We start from the raw sequence: 26,187 nt of genomic DNA, 5'->3' as shown, positions 1-26,187 counted from the left end.
GAGCAGCCAGTAAATTATAGTAGATTATTTCGAGACAATACCGTATTTGTATCCACAAAATTCCATAGGATCATTTTTTTTAGATAGAAGTGTCGTAAGATTCAACTTGTAACGGATACTTTGGTATTGATATCTTCCTCTATAAGCGTTCGAAGAAAGAAAAGCAGTTCTACTTACTTCCGAGGAGCATCGAGCCTCGATCGAGTCGTGTTGAAACTTTTGCGAGCGTCTTACAGAGATGAGCAAAACTTTAATCGAATCATAGATAACGAATAAAACTGACGCAGCCGTTTCAAATATTCTGTAATTCGAATTGCAAAGTTTTTTCATCGTTAGAACTATTTATCCGGCCGGGAGTATCTCTGTCCATCTCTGTCAAAAATAAGTAGGAATAATACAGTCGATAATTATTAGACTGCGGATCTTTATGCAAAATAAAATCTTCGCGAACGTGCTTACAAAAATTGTAGGCCTAATTAGACCTAAGTAGTAATTTAGTTAAATCTGCAAATATCATAACGTGAACTTTACTTTCAATCTTTTTTATATTCTTACATATCGTTTGCATTTTGTAGTTTCTTTCGCATTCAAATATCCTGTAAATGCATAAAGATCCGCAGTCTAATAATTATGGAAAATAAAGTGGAGAGACGGTGTCGTAGAATAATTACAGGTTGTTTATTAGTTTTTCACATATAAAACGTACCAGGGAGAACCGTCGTTTTTGCTCCCGATACATTCCTCGTATCGCAAACTGTGCAACGTATATAAAAATGACCTCTTTTCTTTAAAATTCCATGTAGCCTGTCTTGTGTGTGTACGTGTGTGCGAGCGCGCGAGAGCGCGAACGTGCGTTTATTACTATTTTCTACATTTCGTTCTTCCGTCCTTCGAGCTTAGACCTATTACTTATATCTTCGTCATTCCCTCAATAATACAATACATATTAAATCGACCCTATCTTTTAGTCAATCTATAAGTAAATATTTTCTCTATACATTCGTACGTCTTATAGGTAAATTCATTATTATTATTATTATTATTATTTATTTTTTATTCTTCCACTTTTAATTCCATACACCTGTCGCAGTGTATCCTCTCGCCGGTGCGTGTTTTATCAGTACGGTTAGCATTGACGAGTCGTATTTCGGACCGATCTCGATATCGACTATTTAATTATCCTCGCAGAAGTATCTCAATTATGCGTTCCTTTTAAACGTACGCACGCGCACGGTCATGTGTGCACATATACGTACACATATACATAGACATTCGTATATAGAATGTTTTCAAACACTTTCACAAAAAAACTTTCAACATTTCGCGCTCCGAGGCTTCGTCATCGAGATATCAGCGGTTGAAATTTACAGGCGTGACTTCCGGTTGAGTTTAACGCGCCGGAAGTCACACCTGTAAATTTCAACCGTGTATATCTCGATAACGAAGCCTCGGATCGCAAAATGATAAAAGACATTTCGAATCGTGCACGTTTGCAGACTCGATCTTCGAAGGTTCTACGTATTTAGAACTAACTCGGGAATTTATTGCTGTAAAAATTCTTCGAAAGTATTCATTTTCACGAAAAACTGGAGTCGACTTCATCTTTCTTTTCAATAAAGAAAAATGATGTTAAGCCCTATGACTCGAAGTACAACCTACTACAACCTTCGAATGAAATTTTCTGCTATTTTCAATTATAAATATTTAAGTCTCCCTCTCAATCACCCTGTATACGTAAATATACGTACACCCATGTACCCGTGCGCGTGTAAACTAGTATGCGATATCTAATTGTAAACATTCTATTCGTACAAAAAAAAAAAAAAAAGAAAACGGGTGAAAGACTATCGCTCTATCGACGGAGTAAAAAGCAAATCCAACGAGCCGTGAAATTTGTCGCGCGATTAACCATTATCACCAGACGTACAACCGACTTTTACTCGGCATATAAACAGCTGCGGTTTGTGACTCTTCGTTCCCGGCCGGAAAAATAACGAAGATGGCGGTTGGCACCGTCAATGTCGCGACCTCGAATTATCGTCGAAGTTAACGAGCCGGCGCTCCGTCGACGTTTTATCAATTCGTCCGGGGACTATCGTATAATCTCTATTTAAATAACAATTAGTAGACTCTACACGTTCGACGCTCGAACAAAATATAGTTTATGGCTGTGATGGCGCGTCGTCGCGCTCGTCCCGCCAACGAAAAGCACGACGATGACCGCGACTCGAGATTTCGGTTAAGATTAATCTATATTAGTCTATCTAACGTCGATTAGTTAAAGTACGGTTAAAAAATAAAGGGAAACCGAGAACGGGGCGGGGTGAAAGAAATACTTCGAAACAACGTTTACAAATTCTAGCGCGGCGATTCTCAAACTTGACTCGAAGTAAAATTTAATTATCGTCATTTTACTATATATATATATTAAAAAAATTATTTTAAAAAAGGAGCGTACAGTTGCGCTTAAAAAATGTACGTATAACCAAAGGATCGTTTACTGAAGAAATGCATACAAATAGATTAGTGAACTCCTTTTGATTTTATTCACTCCTTTGGACACTATTTATAAATAGTTCAATTGTCTTTGTTCGTAGAATAGAATTACAACTTATTGCATTGTAAAAATTGATTCAATAAAAGAAAAACGAAAACAGAATAACAGACGATGTATGAATCGTATGAATGATACGATCATCCAGTTTGAGAAACGCTGTTCTAAGTCCCATTACGGTTTGGTTAGTCCACGTTTGGCAGAGTACACGACTGATCGGCTGAGTAACGACGCGGAGTCGCAATTTAGTTTCGTTACGGCAAGCACGCATATTTCAGAAACTACTACGGCACTATCACAAAATACAACGGGAGCACAGAGAATAAAACGGAGCAAGAACAATATAAAAACGTTAATACCACGATCTCACAAATAACACCAGAGATGGGCGATACTTCGAATACTTCATTCGAATAAATTTGTACTCGTCAAACATGATTTTCTTGCACGATTCAGACCACGTGATTATTATCCAGCAAATAAAATATACAAAAATTGTTGATCGTATATTCGTTATACGAAATTTGTATCTAGACAAACGTTTCGCCCATCTCCGTCGTAAACCGTTCGATGAGCCCTCCGAGAGTGTATAAAAACGTCTTTTGTCGCTTAACGGTTAAATACGGAAAAGAAGACCGACAGCGTCATAGGTCCGTAACGCGAGGTTAGCCTGTAAAAAAATATACCGGTCTGTGCGACGTTCGATTCGATAAATCGAGAACGCCACGAGACTCTACGATTAAATGGAAAACAGATTTTCTTTTACACCATCTTCTAACGACGCTTCTGAATTCCCGCGTATCTCGCGATCGTTCTGTTTCTAAATGTTAAATTCATTTTTCGTAGCACGTCGATCAAGGCCGCTATAAACAACGCCACGGTAAACGTTTCTACGAGGCGAAAGAAGTATTACTTGTTCAAATAAAAACAATGCAGTGCGATCATAGGAATGCTGTATTTTATTTGCCAACGAAACGAAAAAATTATAAGCAGACGCAAGGTTTGTTGGTCGTTAAATGAAAAAATAAATTAGCGTAAACGAACGTCCGTTTCAACTTGCAATTACTAACTCGATGAATGGAAATATAAACGCAAGTTTCTTATAAATAGACTTATTAATTACATTGCTCGTGTTCTTCTATGATAATTATTTTAATCGCTAACGTTTGGATGAAGAATGTTCGGTTCTTTCTCCTGGGAGAAAGGGTCCATATATCTATTCGTCTGATTAGTAACTGGAAATGGAACTAGATCGTCGTTTACACTGATCCACTTTCTTTTATATATATCTTACACTTCTTGTTTTTACCATTTTTCGTTTCATCGATGAGTAAAACATACCGTCCGACCAAACTGCATTATTTCCATCCAAAGAATTTGGCAAGCGCAAACATTTTGTAACGTTACTCCTGTTTAGGTCATAAATTGCTCGTCGTTACATTTCAGCATCCTGTTCGTCTATCGTAGGAAGTAATATTATTCCCGGAACGACGTTAGCAAAAGATCTTAAACCATACTCGTTTGTTTCGTTAGGATACGCGCTAATAAAATACTGTTGTATTTTTCGTTCGCGTATATTCTTTTTTTTTTGTTGTTGTCTTTCTTTCTTTGAACGTAGTAACTTTTAAAGCTATAATTTTAATCTCACGAGTCGACCCGACCCTTCTCCTGGTCGACTCTAGGTTTCCATCGATTGCCGTTTTTTTTCCTTTTCTTTTATTTTCTCGTCTAAAAAAGCTAAGAGAATAAAAATGTCCGCGGGAAAGCTCGGTTTCCTGGAACAATCGCTTCCAAAGATAGCATCGAATGGTAAATCACACCGAGAAATATTGCAAAATGTGTCTTACATACCGTTTGTTAAATATGTAAACTTTTTTTCTTTTTTTTTTCTTTTTGTTAATTTGCTTCGTTTTCTATAACGCATCGATTGCCTCTTCGACTGTTTTTTCACTTTTCACGTTACGGCCGCATTAATATATCCAGGTACGCATTTGATGCCACGCAAAATAATTCGATTAAGATACGTAAAGTATTGTACAAGGAGAAATTCAAACCTCTTCGTTTCTTTACAATTTATAGGAACATCCGTTTGGAGGGTTCGCAGTTCAGATGCAACGACCAATGGGTAGGTATTCTGATTTTATTTCACACGCTTCGGAGGTCTACCGCGCTTCTTAGCCTCGGTGGTGACAGTATGATTCAGAATCGACGGTTTGGCAGTATGCGGATCCATTGCTTTCTGTACATTCCTCCCAACGTTGATTTTGTACAAGTCCAACTCGACCGTTTCGCTCTCGATCGCCTTTTTCGAACGCCTGGTGCGACCAGCTATTCTTTCCATTTCGTCGAACTTCGCTTGCAATCTCTGCGCCAGCTCGAAATCCTCTTTCTCTTGTATAACCAGTCGCTCCATTCGTTCCTGTTCCTTGATGATCTCCTCGTCCGTGAGCGCGCCTTTCTGCAGATTCATTTCCAACTCGGTGGTGTTGTTGTTCTCCGTGACGCATTCCTGCGTTTCGCTGCAAGACTCGGACGAGTTGTAATTATTATCCTGTTCGCTGTTTACGGAAGAACTGTTTGCGCGTCTCGATTTACGCGTTGCCTTTCTGGCGATATTGCACGTCGAGCCCACGGAGGCGTCGCTTTTCTCGGAACTTTCCGTACTGGACTGTTTCGCTCGACACGCTCGTCGCTGCTTCGATTTCGATAAGGCGATTCTGGTAAACTTAGTTCTACTCCTCTTCTGCACCGTGACGTCGTCGGTCATCTTGTACTCGAGCTCCTCCTTCCTGCACAATCGCTTCCTCGTACTCCTCTTCGCAACGACCTCCGGCTCCAAATTTAAGGAAGACGTTCTACCTTTCTTTTTATCATTCACCTTCCGCCTCTTTATTCTCTCAGCGATGTTCTCCATCGTTACGTCCTCTTCCGGCATCTCAAACTCCTCGTCGCAGGGTGAACTCATCTTCACAGAGGCGGACGACGAAGTTGAATTTCTCGCCTCGGTGTCGTCCACGTATTTCGACGCACCTCTTGCGTCTTTTTTGATCCACAAGTTCCTCTGTCGTTTCGATTTGCACACCATTCCGTTCCTCACGTGCGGTTTCCACGATTTCTGTATCTTCTCGACGTCCATGTGCTCGTCTAACGTCAACTTTTTACTGACTTTAGTACCATTAATTATTCTATTCGTGCCCTTCGCGTAACTCTTATTAGGTTCGAACGACGGATCTGAAACGAAGTCGATCTTACGTATGCTGTCGTGCGTTTGGGATTTCGTTAGTTTGCTTGGGACGAGCTGAGACTGGTTATAGGACGTTGATGGTTTTTGTTCGATCCCTTTCGCGTCTTCCTTGTGCGCCTCTTTCTCCTTGGAACTCTGCTTTGTTTTACCTACAAACGAAACCGTGAAACCAAAAATGTTCCGTATATTAAGCCTTTGCACCGGAGAGGTGAGTCTGTCATCATTACGTTTCACGCAGCACATCTATCAACAATAATGTTTCTTTAGGTTTAATTTCTTTGGAACTCGAAGTGCCGATAAAATGATTGTCGGTGAGGTAAAGGTGACCTGATTCTCAAATCTCGATAGCTTAGAATTCGTGGCAATAGAATGCTAAGAAAGCATCTCGAGTGCAAAGTGTTAACAATATCTTTTAGATCACCCAGGGTCTCGAAATCAACTTACCTCGAAAAGCGCTCCACGAGCATCCGATAATTCGTTTCAAGCGTGCCTGCGACGGAGGTTTAGGTATAACATTGGATATCCTTTTAAGGACAGGAACGACTCTAATTAATTTCGGATCTATTTGTCTCCCATCTGTAACGCAATATTATATAATTTCCCGAACGAAGCGAGCGATTTAGAAGCAATGTTGTACTTAAAAAATATGATTTGAACCTGTGGATGTTTTCAACGGCGTTCTCGGCATAGCCTTGATAGGCTTGAAATGATGAATTTCCTGATTGATGCTGTCGTGGCTTCCAGCGCTCTCGGCGCTTCCCATTCTCTCGTCGTCGTCGCCCAAAGTCACGCAGACTTCTACTCCTAAACTTTTTTTTTTACTGTTCACGACATCGTTCGGTACGTTCAATTCCTCTTTGCTTTGAGTGCCGTATATCTTCGAGGAGGACGTTCCAGGCTCCGCGGGACAATTCGAGGTGCAAGGCTCTATCATTTTTGTTACCGCCTGGTGCTTCAGAGTTCTCGAAATAACATTGTATATAGGAATCGGTTTCTGACAACAGAATTTAGCCAAAGGATCGTTGCATTCGCTGGACGAGTCATTGTTCTTTATGCTGGAGGCATATCTCTCCGCGCGTATTTTAGATATCAACGCGATGTTCTGTCTTCTCAACCCCGAGCCATCCAGATGCTCCGAAATAGTCTCTTTTTCGCACTCCGAACTGTGATACTTCGCTCTGTGCGGACTCGCCTCGGCCATAGCGGCGACATTGAATTTAGACATTTGGAAAGAACTATTAGACGTACTAGGATAATCGTTATAATATTTAGAGATGTCTTTGTGCTTCTCCACGATTTGCTTCTTCGCCAAAGACTTGGCCAGCATTTGATCTTGAGCTAATTGAGCCAACTGTTGTTGCTGCTCGTCCTCTTGAATCTTACGAATCAAAGCCTCGCTGGCCATCTGTTCAGCCTTCCTTTGACATCGCATTTCCTCCTCAGCCATTTGAAGTTGCACTTCATATTCCCGGCGTATCTCACCAGCTGCACTAAGTATTTTGTTGGCTGCGTTGAGACCTGTATGAAACACGTGCAGAATGTACAGAGAGTCAAACTATAGGTTTCGTTTACGTATAAATATTGGTACATAAGGTGGTATACAAGGTGGATAAAAGGAAAAGGAGTAATTAGGAATACGAAAGAAAGAGGTATTTTTAAAAATGATCTCAAAATCGTAATACGACGAAGGTTACGTTTTTGCGAAGACGTAAGTTTGCATCAGTTGTCATTAATTCGTGGCCCATACACGTACGATTACACACGTACGTCCGTACGAGTGCGCGTATGTGTATATGCTTCTCGCAGAGGTTATGTTACGTTTGTTTATCCTGTCTCATAGGAAACTCACCAGCATCCAATTCGATATCTCCCTCGTCGCCGTTGTATTTATCCTCGACCTCCTTCGGGAACTTGGTTCGTATTAATTCCCAGAGACCGTTATTGATCAATGTTTCGGTTTTGGTCGCCGTACGTAGCCAAGAACCGACCCGTACTCTACAGAGAGGACAGGTCAGACTATTGTGCTCGAATGTACCTTTCAGGCATCTTAAACAGAGATTGTGCGTACACGGTAACGTTACTGGCTCGATCAGTATACTACAGCACACCGGACATATCAAATCTCGCAGACTAATATCCACCGATGGCTGTGACAAAGAAATATCAAACAGTTTTGACGTTCGCTTCAAATACGTCGCCATCTTGCCATCATTCTACGAGGAAACACAACAGCCACTGCCACCATCGCGAAAACCGTGGTTCTCTTACTGAATGGAACGTTCTCTCGTGGCCCAATCTGAATCGGATTCTGCCACGGACATAGGAATATTCCTATGTCCGTCCGTTCTGCATAAATACGTATATAAGTAGCGTGATATGTTTAAATAAATCGCAGCTTTCTCCCACGCGAGGCATGTGTATGCTTCTAATCGGCCCAAGTTCGTAAATAACGAATAAAAAGTAAAAATTACAGATTTATACATAAGAAGGAAAAGCAAGTTCGTATCGGTGGATATTTGGAGACCAAAATATGAAATTAAAACGCAGGTGTAATCGGTACAAACTTTTTTATTTGGAATAGTATACATTTCAATGTTTAGTTTAGGTCTTATTTGCTATACAAATATATAATACGAAACAAATCTGAGTACCACTATAGTTGCAACGCACAGCGAGAATACAAATTGATACAAATTATAGGCGCCACAGCATTGTGCATTTTCCAAAAATGTTAAAAATAATTCTAGTTCCTTTGATGTTTCAAAGTTATTTCGCTCGAGTGAATAGTCATCTAGTGGTGAATAAATGAACTAATTTCTGAGTTTGATCAGTGCCTCTATCGGGAAAACGCTCAAGTTTGCATTCGAATAGTTCCTACTTCAATAGTTCAACCAGAAAGCACTTTATTAATTAAATAAAATCAAATAACAATTCAAAAAGACGGTAAAAGAGAGTACAACTATATCTTTTATTCAGGATTATTACACAAACTTGTTACAAGTAATAATCAACAGGCCATCTTGCATGCGTGTTACAAATAAAATTCTAAAAAAGTTTCGCGAAAAGGGACGCGATTAAAATATAAAAATTACGCGATACCGATATTTATAAATTCGTATAACTTCGAATTTGCATAACTTCGCATAACATGCTTAACTTCGGTTAGCGCGATTACCCCATCCTCTTCTGTGCGTATCTTTGTATTCATCCATGGCGCGTAGCTGCTCCAATGTATCGGAATCGTCGTCTTCGATCAGTTTTTCCTTCTTAACTTCTTCCGAATCGTCATCGTTTGCTTCGCTATTTGCTACGTCTTGCAAGCAGGTTGAATTTATTTGATTTCGCTGCGACGGGTCGGGCCAACTATAAAACATACATGGAAAGTTTTAGAATTTAACATCGACGACTATAACATCCTGTACTTACTCTCCCTCTTTCACTCGTTGATCGTAAAATTCTTGAACGGTGAGAATAGGTAAACTGGGATACCCAGCTCCATATACTTTTTTCTGTGCTTCGTCTCGCGTGATTATGATGGGTTGTAATTTGGGAGCAGGTTTACGCTTTGGGGGAGCATGGGAAGCATGAGAGGTCATAGTCTCAGATTTTCCCACTTTCTTCATGTGCTCTAGAATTGGTTTTTCTGCTGCTAACGAACTCAGTTCCTCGACAGTCAGGTTTATGTATAATTTTATGAGGGTTATGAAATATTCTCTCTTCACCTCTTCATCTATGTTTGGATTCGACATATTCCTTTTGAGGGTCTCTAAACTCGATTCTAATTCCTTTTGCTCCTTGTAACGCTGCAGCTTAGTATTTCTTCTGCTTACCTGTGGAATATTCATGATTTTAAATTTGTTTAGGAAACATATCACACAATGATAAGCTAACCATTTCTGTAATTAATTCTGCATTCGATCTAGTCCTCCCAGATGTGCCTTCCTGTTCATACTCGGATTTAATTTCTGGTACGCCGATGTCGGTCAAACCATAATTTCTAACGCGCTTGAGAAAGTCCACGAAGTAAATTTCGGCGACGTTAACGATGTGCATTCTATCGCTTGTGTTGCAAATTTTTGTGGCAAGCGTACCAAGGAATGCTGGGAGTAAAAAGTACTTGATATTCTCTGTTGGTACTTCCTCAAAACTTTCGTTATGGCTAAACATGTCGACCATGGAAACTAATCTTGTAGCATCCTCTAACATAGTCATAGCTCGTCTAATGTCTGACTGTTGTAAAACAAAAATACAGGGAGATATATTGATACATCGAAGGAACGCGAAACGTGACGATTCTAGGAACCTTGTAGAAGTTAAACATTCAAGGTAGAACGAATACTTTCACTTCATACCTGCACTTTTGCGCTATTTGTAGGCTCCTCAGTTTTATTTATTTCGTTAAAAAGCTCGAAAGCTTTGTCGAATAATTCCGACAACGTCGACGAATCTTTCGCGTCGTTATCTAAGCTCAGCGAATTTTCTTCCGACATCTTTATCCCTGTAACAGATTACTTTACCGGTATTTAGGTGACGGAACTACGAACAAAACAAATCTTTTCAAAGGTTATGAACACCGCTAGACATTTGATACATCCGCTTGAAAGAATGCAAACGTCAACGTCAAACGCTACCCCCTTTCACATACAATGAACTTTTCCATATCGCGTACTTGTAACACTAGATGGCGTGTGGCTTAATACCTGTGGCGCCATCGGACAAAAAGGATGGGAACTATTGTCACTACAAACTTGAAAGACAAGGATAGAGTGAGTGCAGGGAAAGAGAGAGAAAGAAACATGTAAGACAAGGACAGAGCGCGTGTATGAAAGATAGAGAGAAAGGATCATGAAAGACAAGGATAGCGACACGCCACCGAATATTAATAGACATTATCAATAATTTTCTAACTTTCTAAGGAAAATTCATCCACTTTTGCAATTGTGTTGTCAAGTATAGATCACTAGCAACATTCAAGGACCATTTTCGATACGATTTCCATTGTTATTAATTAATAATCAATGATTTTTCGATGAGATAACCTACGCGAAATTGCTTAGGAGGAGTGACAGGTACCCTTCGTGCGAGTGCGAAAGAGAACGAAACATGTGCGACAAAGATAGCAACAGTGGTGGCGCCATCTACTAACAGAACGCTCAAGCTTGTCGAGAAATAGTTCCATCATTTCGCCGCTAGATGGCCCCAACCTTTTACCATACGTTTACATGTAAATTAATTCATTAATTTATTTTATTAAGCAATGAATGTTAACGAGAATGCTCATGAAGTATTACAAAATTGACCTGTAATAGGAATTTTCGGTTTTTATTACGTTTTTGGGATTTTGAATGGCTGGCGCCATCTAGCGGTGAAACGGTGGAATTATTTCACGACAAGCTTGAGCGTTCTGTTAGTAGATGGCGCCACCACAATCGCTATCCTTGTCACACATGTTCCGTTCTCTCTCTTTCGCTCACGCGCACTCTATCCTTGTCTTTCACGTTCCTGTCTCTCTCTTTCGCTCACGCTCGCTGTATCCTTGTCTTGTATATACCTTTCTCTCTCTTTCCCTGAGCTCAATCTATCCTTGTCTTTCATGTTTCTCTCTCTCTCTCTTTCCCTGAACTCACTCTATCCTTTTCTTACATATTCCTTTCCCCCTCTTGCACACGCAGTCGAGCTTCGGGTGTTTGGCCGCGAGATGGCGAGTCGGTCGCCGTTCACAAATGATAGCTATATGTCATACATGAATTCCAAACACATATTATCAATTTAAAAACAAAATCGATAGCTATCCTTATCCCACATGTTTCTCTCTCTCTCTCTCTCTCTCTCTCGTACTCATTATGTACCTATCTTGAACTTCTCGTGATTACCAACTTGCGGAACGCTCTCGGAAAACGTTCATAATTATTTAATAACAATCAATATCGTATGGAAAATCATTCTTGAATGTTGTCATTAATCTAAACCTTCTATCAAGAATGCTGAAGCCGTTAAATTGTTTGCAAAAAGTTAGAAAACAATTCATATATTGAAGTTTAGTCTTTAACTTAATCGTAAGTGAGAAATGGGAGAAGATATGTTAGTATGGAAAGCAATTAGACAAAAATATATAATGTAAAAGTATGTTTTATTGTTCAGACAGCTTACAATTAACAATAATTACCACGTAACGAGAATATATTAAAAGCAATAACTGTATTTGCTAAGGAAACAATTATTTGAAGCAGGCACAGCTTCGGTGAGTAGTTCTCTCAGCGAAAGTGGTCGCGTGAAGTTGTTGGACAACGCGAGATTCTCTCTGCCTATGGAGGTGTCAAGCTGGAGGACGTCAGAGGAATTAGGGCTCCTTTCCTATCGGTAACTCTACAAATTAAACAAATTCAAAATTTAGTTAATACTGTAATGTTCATTTTTAACATAGTTATTATCTGTATATCTCCTTCATATATATAACCTATATATATAACCAAGGTACCTTCATGTTAATGGTCAACAGGTCGGAGGTAACAACATGTTCAAGATGCTGTGGGACACGAATTTCACCTATGACTCGTTGATGCCGATCTACGAGAATCGATCCCCTAGCTGGCTGTACATCCTGGACTACAGGCTCTTCCACGACTGCATGATCCCTCCTTGTCCCACCAGGTCTTATCCAGGCTTGTGGGAGGTTCCTATGGTGATGTGACAAGATCTGAATGGTGGCAGATGCTCCATGGGCGACGCCTGCACCAATCCCCCGACAGCAGATGGTGTTTACAAGATGCTGATCACGAACTTCGAGAGACACTACACCACCAACAGGTATCAATCATAGACATAGGAGTATAGGGACTGGCATAACTGGACGACTGCTATACATCTGTATAGAGTCTGTAATCTATGGCTAAAAGCTTCCTTCACAACTGAAACGGAACCTCTAACATCTCCTAACAACTCCTAATACCTTCCAACACCACCTAACATTTCCTAGACTTCCTGACACTCCCTAACACCTTCTAACACCTCCTAACACTCTCTAACATCTCCCAAAATTCTCCAACAACTCCCATCACTCTCTAAGACCTCCTAACAACTTCCGATAGTTCCCTTCTCTTCTATTCATTTTCTAGGACATTTCTCTTTAATGTCCCTCCTTTCTCTGGTACCTCTCCTCTTTGTTAAAGTGATCCTCATACAAAAGGTAAGTTTCAAGGAATAAATAATAATTATAATACCAACTCGCACATTATGTTCTCCTGATACAAGAGGTAAGTATCGAGCAGAAAATAAATATCGATACTTACCTCTTGTATCAGGAGAACATAATGAGCGAGTAGGTATAATTTTTATTTTTTATTTTTATTTTTATTTTTATTTTTATTTAATTAAAAGTTATGCTACTTCTCTGAGTATCATGTTCTCCTGATACTAAAATGTAAAATTTTCACAGAATTTCGATACGTACCATGTTTAAGGTGTGATATTTGAGAGAGATAACAAGGGAGTGAATGAGATCAAAGCGAGAAAGTATGTTCAACAAAACAAAAATGTGATGTAATTAACTAGAGAAAGTATTAGTGAAATAGTTTTGTTATCTGTATAAACTGATCACTTTAATAAAAGACTGAACTGAACTGAACTACGTACCATGTATTTCTCATGCCACCTCCTCGCACATCATGTGCTCCTGATACCAAAATCCAAAATCGGCCAGAATTCCGCAATTTAGCAAAAATTGGCCCCTTAAAGTAGGCAACCTGTACTGACACGCATGTCGGACCGGTTGCCTGTCCGTAGGCGTAAATGTGCCACCTCCTCGCATATCATGTGCTCCTGATACAAAAATCCAAAATCGGCCAGAATTTCGATATTTTCGCAAAAATTAACCCCCTGAAGTAGGCAACCCGTATTGACACGTATGTCGGACCGGTTGCCTGTCCGTAGGCGCAAACGTGCCACCTCTTCGCACATCATGTGCTCCTGATACTAAAATCCCAAATCGGCCAGAATTCCGAAATTTAGCAAAAATTAGCGCCTGGAGGTAGGCAACCCGTACTGACAGTCTTGTCGGTCCGGTTGCCTGTCCGTAGGCGCAAACGTGCCACCTCTTCGCACATCATGTGCTCCTGATACCAAAATCCCAAATCGGCCAGAATTCCGAAATTTAGCAAAAATTAGCGCCTGGAGGTAAGCAACCCGTACTGACAGTCTTGTCGGTCCGGTTGCCTGTCCGTAGGCGCAAACGTGCCACCTCTTCGCGCATCATGTGCTCCTGATACCAAAATCCAAAATCGGCCAGAATTCCGAAATTGAGCAAACATTGGCCCCTTGAAGTAGGCAACCTGTACTGACACACATGTCGGGCCGGTTGCCTGTCCGTAGGCGCAAACGCGCCACCTCTTCGCACATCATGTGCTCCTGATACCAAAATTTAAAATTTCCTTAGAATTTCGATACGTACCTTGAATTTCTCGTGCCACCTTTTTGCATATTATGTTCTCCTGATACCAGGTGTAAAATTTGGCCAGAATTTCGATACGTACCTTGAATTTCTCATGCCACCTGTTCGCATATCATGGCCTCTTGATACAGTGAAGGAAAATTAATGGGAACTGTGCCATGAAGAGAAAGGAAAAGTGGGGCACTTACCTGCAGTGTATGTCTGTTACCATTATACACTGTCTAGGTCTAAGGAGGTTATTTAGTTTATATCTCTACATATGGTACTTAATTTACATGTGGCTACCCGTTATGTCTGGCCAGTCTTATCTAACCTTATGTTGTCTTTCTTATCTTAATATCTGTCTTAATCAATCTTCTACCTAAATTGTTTAGACTAGCTAGACATTATTTGTCTTGCCTGACATGAATGGAAATTAAATTAATTTATGAAATGTGTGATTACAAATATTAAAACAAGTTAACTTCAAATTAAAATGAACAATTTATTTGACTACTATACATTGTTTGACTGTATATGTCGAGAGCAGCAATTTTTCTTTTTTCCGAAGGAGAACGGGTGGTCTTTCGAAAAATGACAGAATTCAATGACAAAACATTTGCTTTTCATACCAATGTTTCAACATTATACACGTCGATAGCTCTACAATTTCGACGTGAACTACGTACTCGGTGATTTATCTCGCTTCAATGTACAGTTTTCGTATTCGATCGCCTCGCTGAAAGTCACTGTTAAAATAAATAATCACAATAACGCGTGTTGGCTTTAAAATTAATTGATTAAAAATAAAATTTATTTGATAAAGTAATCGATAAGCGCTTTTTAAATGACATTAACGACTGTTGGTTCGTAAGGATTCCTTTTGCCTTGTAAAAGTTCCATTTTTCTTCCTTCTTACGGTCGTTAAATAAGCGACGCCCTGGCGTCATTCTCGCGGATGACGCGTCTGTATAAAAAAAAAGCTCATGCCTCACGTTTGGAGGAATTTTTTCACTCGCAAACTTTTCGAGTCTCGTGATGTAATCATTTAGCCATTATGCGATTCGTCGCACGTGTACGCCAAAAGCGAAAGCCCAAAAGTGATGAGCGATTATTGCGACAACGCCTTACACTGTTTACAATTCTCCATTCGTACGTCGAATTCTTCTATTTGGAGCGTCATTTCAAAAAATCTGTACTCATCGTGAATGTTTCTCGTTGCTGTGCGTAGTATATCGTGTGGACTTGTACCCGGTTCTTTCATAAAAAAGAAAAGAAAGCGAACACATTAAACACAGCAATATTGCTCTTTGTACCAAAATTATTAATTGGTATACACGACGTAGTTATTTTTAATTTATATACTCAATTACTTTCGATCTGCGATAAAATGTGTGCGTGCGATCAACGATCAATATAAAATTTGATGAGCTTACTTATCGCGAGATGGGCCGATAACGCGGTTTTATCCAACGAGAGAGCCCAGATTCGAAGATTATGCACTTTCACGACACCATCGATTTGCATAAACGTACTCTCCACTTGGGAATAATCGAATCCTCTTGGCATTCCTTCCATCAGAACGTTCATCACGTCTTTGATTATAGCGACGGTGGTTAATATCACTAGTATTGAAAATAGGAAAGTGCAGATCGGGTCGACTATGCTCCAGCTCTTCTAAACATTTCAGACTCACGTTTGACCATAGTTTAGATTAAAAGACGAACCGACAGTACGTACCTCGAAATAAATGATCAGCGCCGCGATGAACACTCCTATGCTTTGGATAAAGTCTCCCACAACGTGGATAAAAGCGGCGCGCACGTTGATATTCTTCTTTTCGTGGGTGAGGCCTTCCACGCTTGACTTATGCGATCCGTGCCCGTGTCCATGGCTGTGCCCGTGGCCATGTTGGTGCAACGACAAACCCATTCTGCGGAATAAAAATGGATTATCGAATCGATTACTTTAAGGATACGCGATCGTCGCCAACTCAGGATGATTGACGATTGTTGAACAAGTTTTAGTTTAATGGTGCGTATCACTAACACTAGATTTACCGCAACGCCAACGGCAGACGAGATCAGCATCGCGACGGCATCCAGCTCGAAATCCTTGTGAATGATCCTTTCTACCGCCAGGTAGAACAGGATACCGGTGACAACCCATATCAGTAAAACTGACGTCAAGGCACCTATAACCTAAAACAATTTCATCGTGTTAGGATTCAGAAGGAATAGTGAGGAAAGTGAGCACGTAAAGGATACGTACCTCCGCCCTGTACCATCCAAAGGGCATCTTTCTCGTCGGTGGTCGACTCGCGACCCATATCGAGAACAACGAGATCATGAACGACGCGAAGTCGGTCAACAAATGAGCAGCGTCCGTCGCGATCGCTAAACTGTTGGACAATATTCCTCCTGAAAACAAGATACGATCATCATCCGCATGTACGACCTACCATTATACCGTCGCTCAAAACTTAAAGATGAATCGTATAAAGAATATATGCGGCTGCGCTTGTACGCGAACAAGTGACTCGACGTGCATCGAAGGACATTGACGCTGCCGCCTAGCGCGTAGCCTTCGCTACCGCGGCCGCTCCAACGGTCTACGCGCGCTCTGATTGGTCGGGGTTTTCTCTTAATATCTCCTTAACGAAGCCCCATCCGACATTTTTGCAAAGGAAATTGTTGTTCGGAATCGTCTCAGCTACCCCCCATTTCCGGCTCCTCCCCGACTTTTGGGACACCCTGTATATTACAATGAATGCATACACAATAATAATATTATAATTAGATATTTAAGTAGGAGTCGATCCCTAACTTTTGAGCGACAGTACATGTTTCACACGCACATCCGTGAGTGGCGTATTACCTACGATTTCCGCTATCATAAAAATAACGCATAACGCGCTGGCGAGTAGTAATTTCTTTTTTGCTTTTTTGTCGATCTCTTCGTCCCTTTCTCTGTGACAATGGTCTTCCGTTATGGCTGCAAAACATAAAACATTGTGAATAGGAAGTGCAGCTGGACGAGTCCCTTAAATGGACCGAATCTCTCGTTTTCCGAAGGATCCTGCGATCGAGTACTCACGAGAGGGATTCTTTTGATAATCGCCACCTTGATTTTCGTCGCTAGTCGAGCCCCTGACCACCGTGCAGCATCCTGAAAGCTTCCCGTGAACGCAGAAGATTACCTTCCTCGGCGACGATACCTCGTTATCCTCCACTTCATTGTTATTGGGCGGAATGCTCGTTCCGTACCCGTACACTGCTTTGTCCTCGAATCTACGGGCCAACGAAAAGCATTTACATTCGTTTCCCAACTATTTCATTTTAGGTTATTCGATCGCGTTCAAGAATTAAAGGATACTTTGGTAAGTTACGAGGAAAAGTATAAGCTACTGTGATTATTTCTATAAATTAAAATCGTAAATTAATGTGTAAGTACAGCCAGAGTAAGGAATATTCGTAAACCTGAACGAATACTTATTACACTGACTGTATACATCGAAGTGGTAAGAAAGATTCATACAGTTCGAGTTATGTAAATTGGATATTTAAAATAGACATTCAAGTCGATATCTTTGGTAAACAAAATAATATTCTGGATAACTTCGATTCAATAATTTTGTGTTTCTTTTTTTTTTTTTTTTGTCACTGATACTTGATTAAAAATAAAAACACCCATCACCGATCATAATCGAGAGAATAAACGCACCCCGAATTATCGTACGGCAGAAGATCGACACCGCGATTTTCCATCGCTGCGATTCAGTATTCAAAAGAAACTAACGACTTTTTGTCGGCTAAACTGTTTGGTCGAAAATGTTGAAATTTCAGACAATCGGACAGGTCATTAGCGAGATAAGTCACACAGAACGACGTCGCGATTGCACGCGGAAGCCCTGCGCACACGCGTTTACGTGACATTACGTATTTTATCAATTGTTATCCGTTCTTTGCGCTGCTCTGATATCCAACAACAAGAGGTATCGCTCGATTCATGCCGTGTGCAAATGCGTGCCCGGGCAGAGATCGTAATCCGCTTGGTGACGACTTTCTTACCGTCACGAAGAAATCGATTCGATCACACGACGATAATGCGCGCGAAATCGAACGATACCAAAACCAGGGACTTTCCCGTGCCGCGATTATTTATGTTTTCATTTTCACGAGTCCTTGCGCCGACGTCATCGGCAAAGTCAGCATTAAGGTCGCGGTATACGCGTCTGTAGGACTTTGGAAAATGTTTAAAAAGAGAAGAGAAAGCGATATAATCAGACTCGTATACATTCTCAATAAACTGACCCATAATTGGATAAGTAGTAAGGTCACCCAGAAATGCGCGATACGGTCAACGTGTGAAAATATTTTTGATTAATCATATTTATCATTTTGTATAATTGTTTTCATAATTACGAGTCCTATCGCGCTGTAGCGGGCGTATGCACGAATATCGGAGTAAATATGAATTGTACATGTACATTGTGTTCCGAGCTCTAGTACTCTTCGATATTTCGAGTATTAAATTACTGGATTGTTCTCGGCCTTATTATGAAGTTCTTAACGTGTTCAGGTTTACGTGACAAGTATTGTTCGATTACGGCCCGACACAAAGGAATTCGATCGCGCGCAAACGCAGGTGATAGCAGATAATCATTGGTTAAACACCGTTGACCGCGAGGATGAATATCAACGATCGTAATTCGATCCACGTTTCGCGCTTGGCCGAGATCTCTTACGATCTCTTACGATCAGTGACGAGTCCTGCGCTCGCGGGGCCCGAGGGAAAAATTCGGGGGCAGGAAAATTCGAATTTTTATTTCGATCCCATTGTTTCTATACAGGGTGTCCCAAAAATGTTGTAACACCTTGAAAGAGGTGGTTCAGGAGGTGATATGAAACAACTTTTTCCTTAGCAAAAATGTTATCCGAGGCTTCGTTGAGGAGATATTAACGGAAAACACTGACCAATCAGAGCGCGAGTATGCCAGTGGAGCGGCCGCGGTGGCGTATGAGCGCGGCCGCTTAGCGCGTAGCCTTCGCTCCACCGGCATACACGCGCTCTGATTGGTCAGTGTTTTCCGTTAATGTCTCCACAACGAAGCCTCGGACATTTTCACTAAGGAAAAAGTTGTTTCAAATCACCTCCCGAACCACCTCTTTCAATATATTACAACATTTTTGGGACACCCTGTAGATTAATAGATAGGAATACTTTATAAACGTTTCGATTCAGCGATGTTGATATCGAGCTATTGATACGAGGAAGCAACTATCGCGGTACTATCTTAACGCTTTCTAAAGCAAATTGAAGCAATAAATAATAAAAATGACGCTGGCAGATATATCGTAGATAAAGTGTCGAGATCGTAATGTTGATATTATACAGGGTGTCTGAAAAATGTTGGAGGTCCTTGAAAGGGCTGGTTCGGAGGGTGATTTGGAACAACTTTTTCCTTAACGAAAATGTTGTCCGAAACTTCGTTGAGGAGATATTAACAGAAAACCCCAACCAATCAGAGCGCGCGTATACCGTTGGAGCGGCCGCGGTAGCGAAGGCTACGAGCTAAGCGGCTGCGCTCGTACGCGAAACAAGTGACTCGACGTGTATCGAAGGATATGACGTAGCCGCTCAGTGCGTAGCCTTTCGCTACCGCGACTGCTTCACCGGTATACGCGCGCTCTGATTGGTCGAGGTTTTCTGTTAATATCTCCTCAACGAAGCCTCGGACAACATTTTCGCTAAGGAAAAATCCCCCGAACCACCCCTTTCAAGCAGTGATGGGCAAAACCGTAGGCTTCGAATAAATCTGAAGTTTGTAGTCATGTTTGTCTCGTTTCCTTCTTTGGAAAATGTTCAAAGGAGGAAATGAGACAAACATGTCGACAAACTTCAGATTTATTCGAAGCCTACGGTTTTGCCCACCACTGCTTTCAAGGACCTCCGACATTTTTCGGACACCCTGTAGAAATATACACAGTCGAAGTCTATTAGTTTCTTTTCTTAGATGAATTAAAAGTGAAAATGAATTATTAAGGTAAACGTTTCACGATCGCTCATGAAAGTTTAAGGAGCCCAGCCTTCGAACGGTCGTTGACTGCGTGTAAAACTTTAAACCTTTTTCGTGGGCACTATGTTTTTGGAAGTGAACGACACCGATTTCTCAAGAGATTTATCTACCTGGTAGGCTTTCTGTCGATATCTCTAAATAGTTATGTAGTAACTTCTATATTGTTTTACTGAACGTAACAGGTGACCTAAGAGCACTCTGTTCCCAAATGTTTTTTTATTTTTTAGTATGCTTTAATGATTTATTAATATCGCGGTTATTAAGCAGATCGAAGTTATTAACGGACACGTGTTTTCGAAGAGGACATGTGAGAGGGGTGGAAGGAAGGAGATAAAGTATGGCTGATTCACGGGTAACGAATTTCAGTGGAATTCGGATGTTACAATCGGGCAAAGTACTTATCTAGTCACGATTTAGTAATTTCTTGTTCATAAGAAATACTCACGCCCTGATCGAACCGAAGATTACAATCTCAATCGCATCATGCAATTGGACGTTACAGAGAACAAGGAAAAACCTATCGATAAATCTATTCGATCGAACAAATGTCGCGAATAAATCGCTATACCGTGCTCAAGTACGTGGAAACCCATTCGCATCCTGACGACGATCGCAACGTAACGAGGATCGCAATTCAACCATCCCAAAACGAAATCGCAGTTTACGTCGTACCGATTCGTCCAATCGAATGAAGCATCGTGGAATTTCTTAGTTTTCTTTTCACGCGTGAATGTGACCATAGACCATGAAGAAGAGAATCACGGAAGGACGCTACGCACCCACGATGGAGTGCGTTCGTTACTCTGGTGGGACAGAGGGGTGGGGGAGAAGAGTTGGGTCCGATCGAATCAGATCGGATCGGATCGGATCGAACCGAAGGATAATCGAACTTACAGCTTGATCTTCTCGTCGTCCATGATCCTCCGGGCGTTGGGTACCGTACGGCGGCCGATCGTTGATGTTTCGCCGCGACCACGATCAATTCACCCGCGATCGATCGAGAAATATGGAAAAGAAAAGTCGCGGAGCCGACGAGCGGAAGAGGGGGAAGAGTCAGACGCGACGGTTAGAGCGAAGAAACGTGTTCGTCGATCGCGTGAATATCGAGAACGATCGAGACCCGTCAGGTCCTTGCTCGATCGGCGACGAACGGACGCTGACGGACTGTGCTCGCGACACGAGTTACATAAACAACAAAACCCGCCCGCCACTTCATTCCGTTTTTTAGTAGAAAATCCGACGATGTCCAGCCTGGCTCGTTTGTTTTACCAGATAGCTTAACTCTCAATAAGTTTCTCTTGCTTCGTCCCGCTTCCTCTCGGCTCCCTCGAGCGGCCGCTCTCTCGATTCCTCACCCTTCTCCCTGCACGTCTTTCCAGCCGAAGTGATGCGTTTCCCCCACCCCGCTGCGCTTCCTCTATCTGTTTTTGCCATTCGAACTTCCTATCTACAGTGACGTATCATTCCATAGCCAGATGAGACATCTGCCTAGGGCACCCCCTATCGAGCGGAGTCCCATAATCGATATTTCGAAACCCGCTACTGTGTTATCCTTGTCCGCGATATACGATAACACGTAATTCGTAATAAAGCGTTTCTGAACGAATTTCAAATAACATTTTTTTCTTATTTCCACTTGTAAAATATGCTGACCAAGTTTGTTCATTGACACCCTGTATATTGATATCGATGTGTGAGCATTTCGAATTTTTAAAGCAATATCTACAGGCACTGATGGCAAAAATTAGTATGCACAATTTATTATTGGCTTCTTGCACATTTTTTTTTTTTACTATCGAAAGCGTTTCGATTCGAGTTTTCCTCGATACCCTTGAATTCCCATTTCGGTTGGGCTCCATGAAGATATACTATGTCACTGTTTATCTATCCTGTCGCCTCGCCTTATCATTGCTTTCCTGTTTTCGTCGTTTCCTGATATTCCCCGAGTTCCATAAGAACATATTCACGTCCGTTCTGCATTTCCCGCGCTTCCATCCAACCTCGAGCCAACGTCAAATCGATTGACGCAATTCGATCGATACCAATTGATGGTCATCGGCCACGATCGCCACCGATGCGTCACCTAGATACTTTGTCGAAGCATCGAAACGCTTCGTAAGGAAAATCTATCGCGATAAGGTCGACCCATAAGATCCGATTCGGCGTCTTTGTAGTTCGGGATAGGACCAGAGATAAGCAAAACTATACCCGAAATTTAGTTTTGATATAATATATGTGATGTGCAAACATTGAGCTCTATCCTAACTGGAGTGTGAACTTTTGTAGGAAGAAATAGAAGCGACGGAGATCCGAGAGAAATGCAAAATGGGTGGTTCCGGTATTATCCTATAGCAAATTTATTTGTAGAGGGGGAACAAACGTACGCCGTAACATAACCTACCCGAGCATCGCTGAGCATTGTCGAGTGAGTTACTTTCAAATTCTTTTCCGCATAAAATTTGATAAATACAATATAAATTGAATTGTGACAAATAATAAAATTTTTCTCTATACCAAATTGTATATATTTGTATGATCTAAATTATGATATGTAAATTATGTATACTATTTCATTATTATATCATTATTATTAATGTTTCTATCGTTTTATATATAAATAAAAAGGAAATAAAGTTCAAATCTGTACATAATTAATCTGTAAATAATTCCTAGTGCCGTGAAATTCAAACAAACAGGAGTCTGTTCTCCCTCCACATATAAATTTGCTATAGGATAGTAACACCGGAACCACTCATCTTGCATCTCTCTCGGACCGACTTCTCTCTCACAGTTCACACTCCAGTTAGGATAGAGCTCAATGTAAGCAAAACCCTAGGTTTCGAATAAATCTGAAGTTTGCCGATATATTTGTCTCGTTTCCTCTTTTGAACACTTTCCAGAGAAAGAAACGAGACAAACACATTGGCAAATTTCAGATTTATTCGAAGCCTAGGGTTTTGCTCATCTCTGCGATATACTATCATTCGTCCAGTGCGAAACATTGCTTTGTTTTGGAAATCTTAGAATAAGTGACTGAAAAAATGATGAAGATTCGATTAAGGGCAGGAACTTAACCCTCAAACTCCTCGTGATGGAATTAGTTCTCTTGACAAAGCCAAATGAGTTTTAAGAATTGAGCGCTTACTATACAGCGCTAATATATAGCAACTATATAGCATTGATAAGTGGTTGAAAGCTTGTAAATTAACATTTTCCGAACCACGCGATAATATAGATTAATTTAAAGCATACATCGGTTTCAGGTGCCGCACACCCCTAATTACGTCACTGGTACACTTTCGCAGTCCCGTATATAACTATAGTTCAGAAACGATCCAAGTATCGCACGTGTGAACAAGCACATGCATAGAGACGATCGCAACCAGCGCATCTATCTTGCGCAGATGCGACACTTGCGTTGCAATCGTTTTTCCGCCCGGTGGCGCTGTACCATCGAACCGTTAATTAAAACATAACGAATGTAATTAAACTATGGATCATTGCCATTAACCTTTTCCGATCGTACATCAGTCCACGATCTACGAGACACGATTTCCGCGTGCTGTAACCGCGATCCGACATAGCCATTGAAAAATTAGGTTATGTACACCAATCTCACCATCTTTCAAGTACAACAAAGATCGTCTATGCTTCTAAATAATTGTGACGTTAGAAAAATGAGAGATCTTGGCCACCGTGGTAAACGCGTCAAATTGTTTCGCGGTCTCATCGAGATTAGTAAGATCGTTCGACCTAGATCGCGGCAGTGATCGGAAAGGAGCCAGGAGAAAAAAAAATGTATATGTATATTGCTTTTCAATGATTATTTTGATTCCTCGTTGCGACCGTTACGTCGTGCCTGCCGATCTACGTTATAAATAGAATGAGGCGATACATCCGGACAATAGGTAACGAATAGAGATAATATTGTTCAAACAATTACTCGGGAATAATAGTTACTTTCATTTGGTATTAATATCACTTATACAGTTAAATGAAATACGTGTAGGCGATTCTTAACATTCGTCTTCTTAATGAACTGTAAAATTAAATACTTTTATGTTTTAGAACTTGTGTTAGCAATTATTCAAAAACTCGTAATTTAATATACGTACAAAATAGAGAGAAACATCTTTCTCAGTGACTTTGAGAATAAAACGTTTATAGTGGTCGTGATGTATTATATTATCTCTTTCGATTACAATCTCCTTCAATTTAATGGAATTATCTACCCAAATCCCGAAACGAAAACGCGCGCGGCTGCAACCTCGATCGCGCGTCGAGATAAGCGATGTTTTTTATCCTAGATCACTCGTCGAACTATGTATACGGGTAAAGTTTTATTGGAATATTAGATAAGGAACTATTCCTGAAACCTATAAGATCGAACATTTAAATTGTCCATTGTAAAACGTTTTCACTTCTGTCAATCGAATGCTCAATTGTATTTTATCCGTTATATATTTAATCGTGTATCTCTACGTGCATCTTCGACTATTTTCTTAGGAATCTTCCTTTAAGAGGAATTTTACCCACGAATGTATAGGAACTCGAGAAAAATGATTTCAATGATGCTTACCAGAGCCATAGAGAGAACGAAGCCGATTATCCTATCGCGTAAACACGCGAAGGATATCTCCTGTTCGTAACCGATTTATCGGTTAAATCCATGTAGAGATTTCGCGACGATATTCTCTCCGTTTCCACGAGAGCACAAAATCGAAAGATTTACGCGAATCGAGACACCGACGGTTTTGATCGAGGCGCCTCGTGTTTTCGTTACAAACAGAGCACGATGTACAACCATGCGACAACACAGAAATATATCTCATCCTAGATACGATAAAAAGAAAAAAAAAAAGAATCTGATGTATTACATACGATAGATTATTGCGTCGATTAGCCTCGTCCATTCTTGCGACGGTGATGGTGATCCTTGTTTGAATGATGTACGAAAAATACAATTGTCTCTCGGTTTGTACGAATAATACTAGCGCGAGTAGGAAAACAAACGTCGAGCGTGGAAAGGTTGGCCCGCTCGAACGACGAATCACGGCGCGACGTCTGCGTTTTTCTATTGGCGGAAGATGTCATTAGTGGCAAACTAAAGTCCGTTCCTTCGGAATTGTCGTTGGTTCGCGAATTTTCAACGAAACAAACGACGCGCGTATATAGGGGTATCAAAAAGAACGGAAATAATCGGACATCGATCGACCGCGAGTACAAAATTTTGTTTTCTCTCAGGAAAAATGCTAGGAACGTTGTTACTGACGTATCTCCAACCTCTGTATCGATGAGTACGTTTACACAGCTCCTAAATCCGGTTTAGTGAGTCCGGTTTTAGTAGGGTACAATTATGGCGGCGGGAGGGGGGGGGGGGTCTAGGGGGTTAAAGCCCAAACCACCCCGACCTCATTTTTTGTAGCGATCCTCTAGTAAATCACTAATCTTACTGAAATAAATTCTTTACCAAGACCAATGAACTCGCATCGATAAACAATTACTTTTGACTGCTAATGCAGCCACAGAAATATATCTAATCTCTGCAGACGCGTATTTTTAAACCGGTTTAGTAACTCCAAACATCTTTCCTAACAGGTTTAGAGTTACTAAAATGATGGTTAGAACACCGGAGTAAAATGGAGTTTATGGGACGCATCGCATGACACCCGTACAGGTTTACTAAACCGGATTCAAAAGCTATGTAAACTTGTAAACGTACTCGATGTCTCTCTAGGTAGACGTTGTTTTTTTTTCAGACGTGTCCACATTCCTGTGATAAAAAATAAAAGTGAAGTTAAGTCTTCTTTACATATCTACTAATGCATGTGATACCGCGCATATATCAGCGTAATTTAACATATTTATCTTACCCTTATTTTTAC

The 26,187-nt window shown here is 40.8% G+C and overlaps 4 protein-coding genes across 6 annotated transcripts; 1 reads left to right on the top strand and 3 right to left on the bottom strand.

The window, feature by feature from the left end:
* Positions 1 to 656: 656 nt before the first annotated feature.
* LOC128896118 (uncharacterized) lies at positions 657 to 8,195 on the bottom strand. The gene is made up of 4 exons (XM_054159325.1): positions 7,648 to 8,195; positions 6,456 to 7,316; positions 6,243 to 6,374; positions 657 to 5,947 (listed from the first exon to the last, which is right to left on the bottom strand). Exons 1-4 carry the CDS (start codon positions 7,997 to 7,999, stop codon positions 4,695 to 4,697), a joined length of 2,598 nt encoding a protein of 865 aa, XP_054015300.1. The 5' UTR covers positions 8,000 to 8,195; the 3' UTR covers positions 657 to 4,694.
* A 557-nt stretch (positions 8,196 to 8,752) lies between these two features.
* On the bottom strand, positions 8,753 to 10,817 carry LOC128896129 (immunoglobulin-binding protein 1). Its single transcript, XM_054159347.1, has 4 exons — positions 10,151 to 10,817; positions 9,690 to 10,028; positions 9,225 to 9,628; positions 8,753 to 9,161 (listed from the first exon to the last, which is right to left on the bottom strand). Exons 1-4 carry the CDS (start codon positions 10,286 to 10,288, stop codon positions 8,951 to 8,953), a joined length of 1,092 nt encoding a protein of 363 aa, XP_054015322.1. The 5' UTR covers positions 10,289 to 10,817; the 3' UTR covers positions 8,753 to 8,950.
* Positions 10,818 to 12,276: 1,459 nt separating this feature from the next.
* Positions 12,277 to 12,647, top strand: LOC128896138 (chitin deacetylase 7-like). Its single transcript, XM_054159361.1, is given in 1 exon segment — positions 12,277 to 12,647. A coding segment is annotated over 1 exon segment (306 nt). The 5' UTR covers positions 12,277 to 12,312; the 3' UTR covers positions 12,619 to 12,647.
* Positions 12,648 to 14,708: 2,061 nt separating this feature from the next.
* On the bottom strand, positions 14,709 to 25,610 carry LOC128896125 (proton-coupled zinc antiporter SLC30A2-like). Of its 3 annotated transcripts, none has more exons than XM_054159340.1 (8): positions 25,184 to 25,610; positions 17,320 to 17,513; positions 17,101 to 17,217; positions 16,495 to 16,643; positions 16,273 to 16,424; positions 15,964 to 16,156; positions 15,660 to 15,900; positions 14,709 to 15,480 (listed from the first exon to the last, which is right to left on the bottom strand). In XM_054159340.1, the coding sequence occupies exons 1-8, from the start codon at positions 25,213 to 25,215 to the stop codon at positions 15,335 to 15,337; spliced, it is 1,224 nt and encodes a 407-aa protein (XP_054015315.1). In that variant the 5' UTR covers positions 25,216 to 25,610; the 3' UTR covers positions 14,709 to 15,334. The 3 variants fall into 3 exon arrangements, with proteins under 3 accessions (XP_054015315.1, XP_054015316.1, XP_054015314.1); XM_054159341.1 differs by lacking the exon at positions 25,184 to 25,610 and adding an exon at positions 21,197 to 21,625; XM_054159339.1 differs by lacking the exon at positions 25,184 to 25,610 and adding an exon at positions 17,947 to 18,005.
* Between the last annotated feature and the right edge of the window lie 577 nt (positions 25,611 to 26,187).

Source organism: Hylaeus anthracinus, unplaced genomic scaffold (assembly GCF_026225885.1).
Source record: "Hylaeus anthracinus isolate JK02 unplaced genomic scaffold, UHH_iyHylAnth1.0_haploid 5, whole genome shotgun sequence".
Classification (NCBI taxonomy): domain Eukaryota; kingdom Metazoa; phylum Arthropoda; class Insecta; order Hymenoptera; family Colletidae; genus Hylaeus; species Hylaeus anthracinus.
The sequence above is the reverse complement of the archived record's forward strand: the minus strand, read 5'-3'. Positions and strand labels throughout refer to the sequence as shown.

What these genes read in the sequence shown, in the direction of transcription:
- LOC128896118 (XM_054159325.1), bottom strand. Translation starts at nt 7,999, where the DNA reads ATGGCGACGTATTTGAAGCGAACGTCAAAACTGTTTGATATTTCTTTG. An exon ending in AGATATCGAATTGGATGCTG is followed by an intron (nt 7,317 to 7,647) that starts GTGAGTTTCCTA and finishes TGTTTCATACAG; the next exon opens with GTCTCAACGCAGCCAACAAA. An exon ending in CTCGTGGAGCGCTTTTCGAG is followed by an intron (nt 5,948 to 6,242) that starts GTAAGTTGATTT and finishes TTTCGTTTGTAG; the next exon opens with GTAAAACAAAGCAGAGTTCC.
- LOC128896129 (XM_054159347.1), bottom strand. Translation starts at nt 10,288, where the DNA reads ATGTCGGAAGAAAATTCGCTGAGCTTAGATAACGACGCGAAAGATTCG. An exon ending in CAGAATTAATTACAGAAATG is followed by an intron (nt 9,629 to 9,689) that starts GTTAGCTTATCA and finishes AATATTCCACAG; the next exon opens with GTAAGCAGAAGAAATACTAA. An exon ending in CAACGAGTGAAAGAGGGAGA is followed by an intron (nt 9,162 to 9,224) that starts GTAAGTACAGGA and finishes TATGTTTTATAG; the next exon opens with TTGGCCCGACCCGTCGCAGC.
- LOC128896125 (XM_054159339.1), bottom strand. Translation starts at nt 17,990, where the DNA reads ATGGAAAATCGCGGTGTCGATCTTCTGCCGTACGATAATTCGGG. An exon ending in TTATCAAAAGAATCCCTCTC is followed by an intron (nt 17,218 to 17,319) that starts GTGAGTACTCGA and finishes TATGTTTTGCAG; the next exon opens with CCATAACGGAAGACCATTGT. An exon ending in ATCGGCCCATCTCGCGATAA is followed by an intron (nt 15,481 to 15,659) that starts GTAAGCTCATCA and finishes TTTTTATGAAAG; the next exon opens with AACCGGGTACAAGTCCACAC.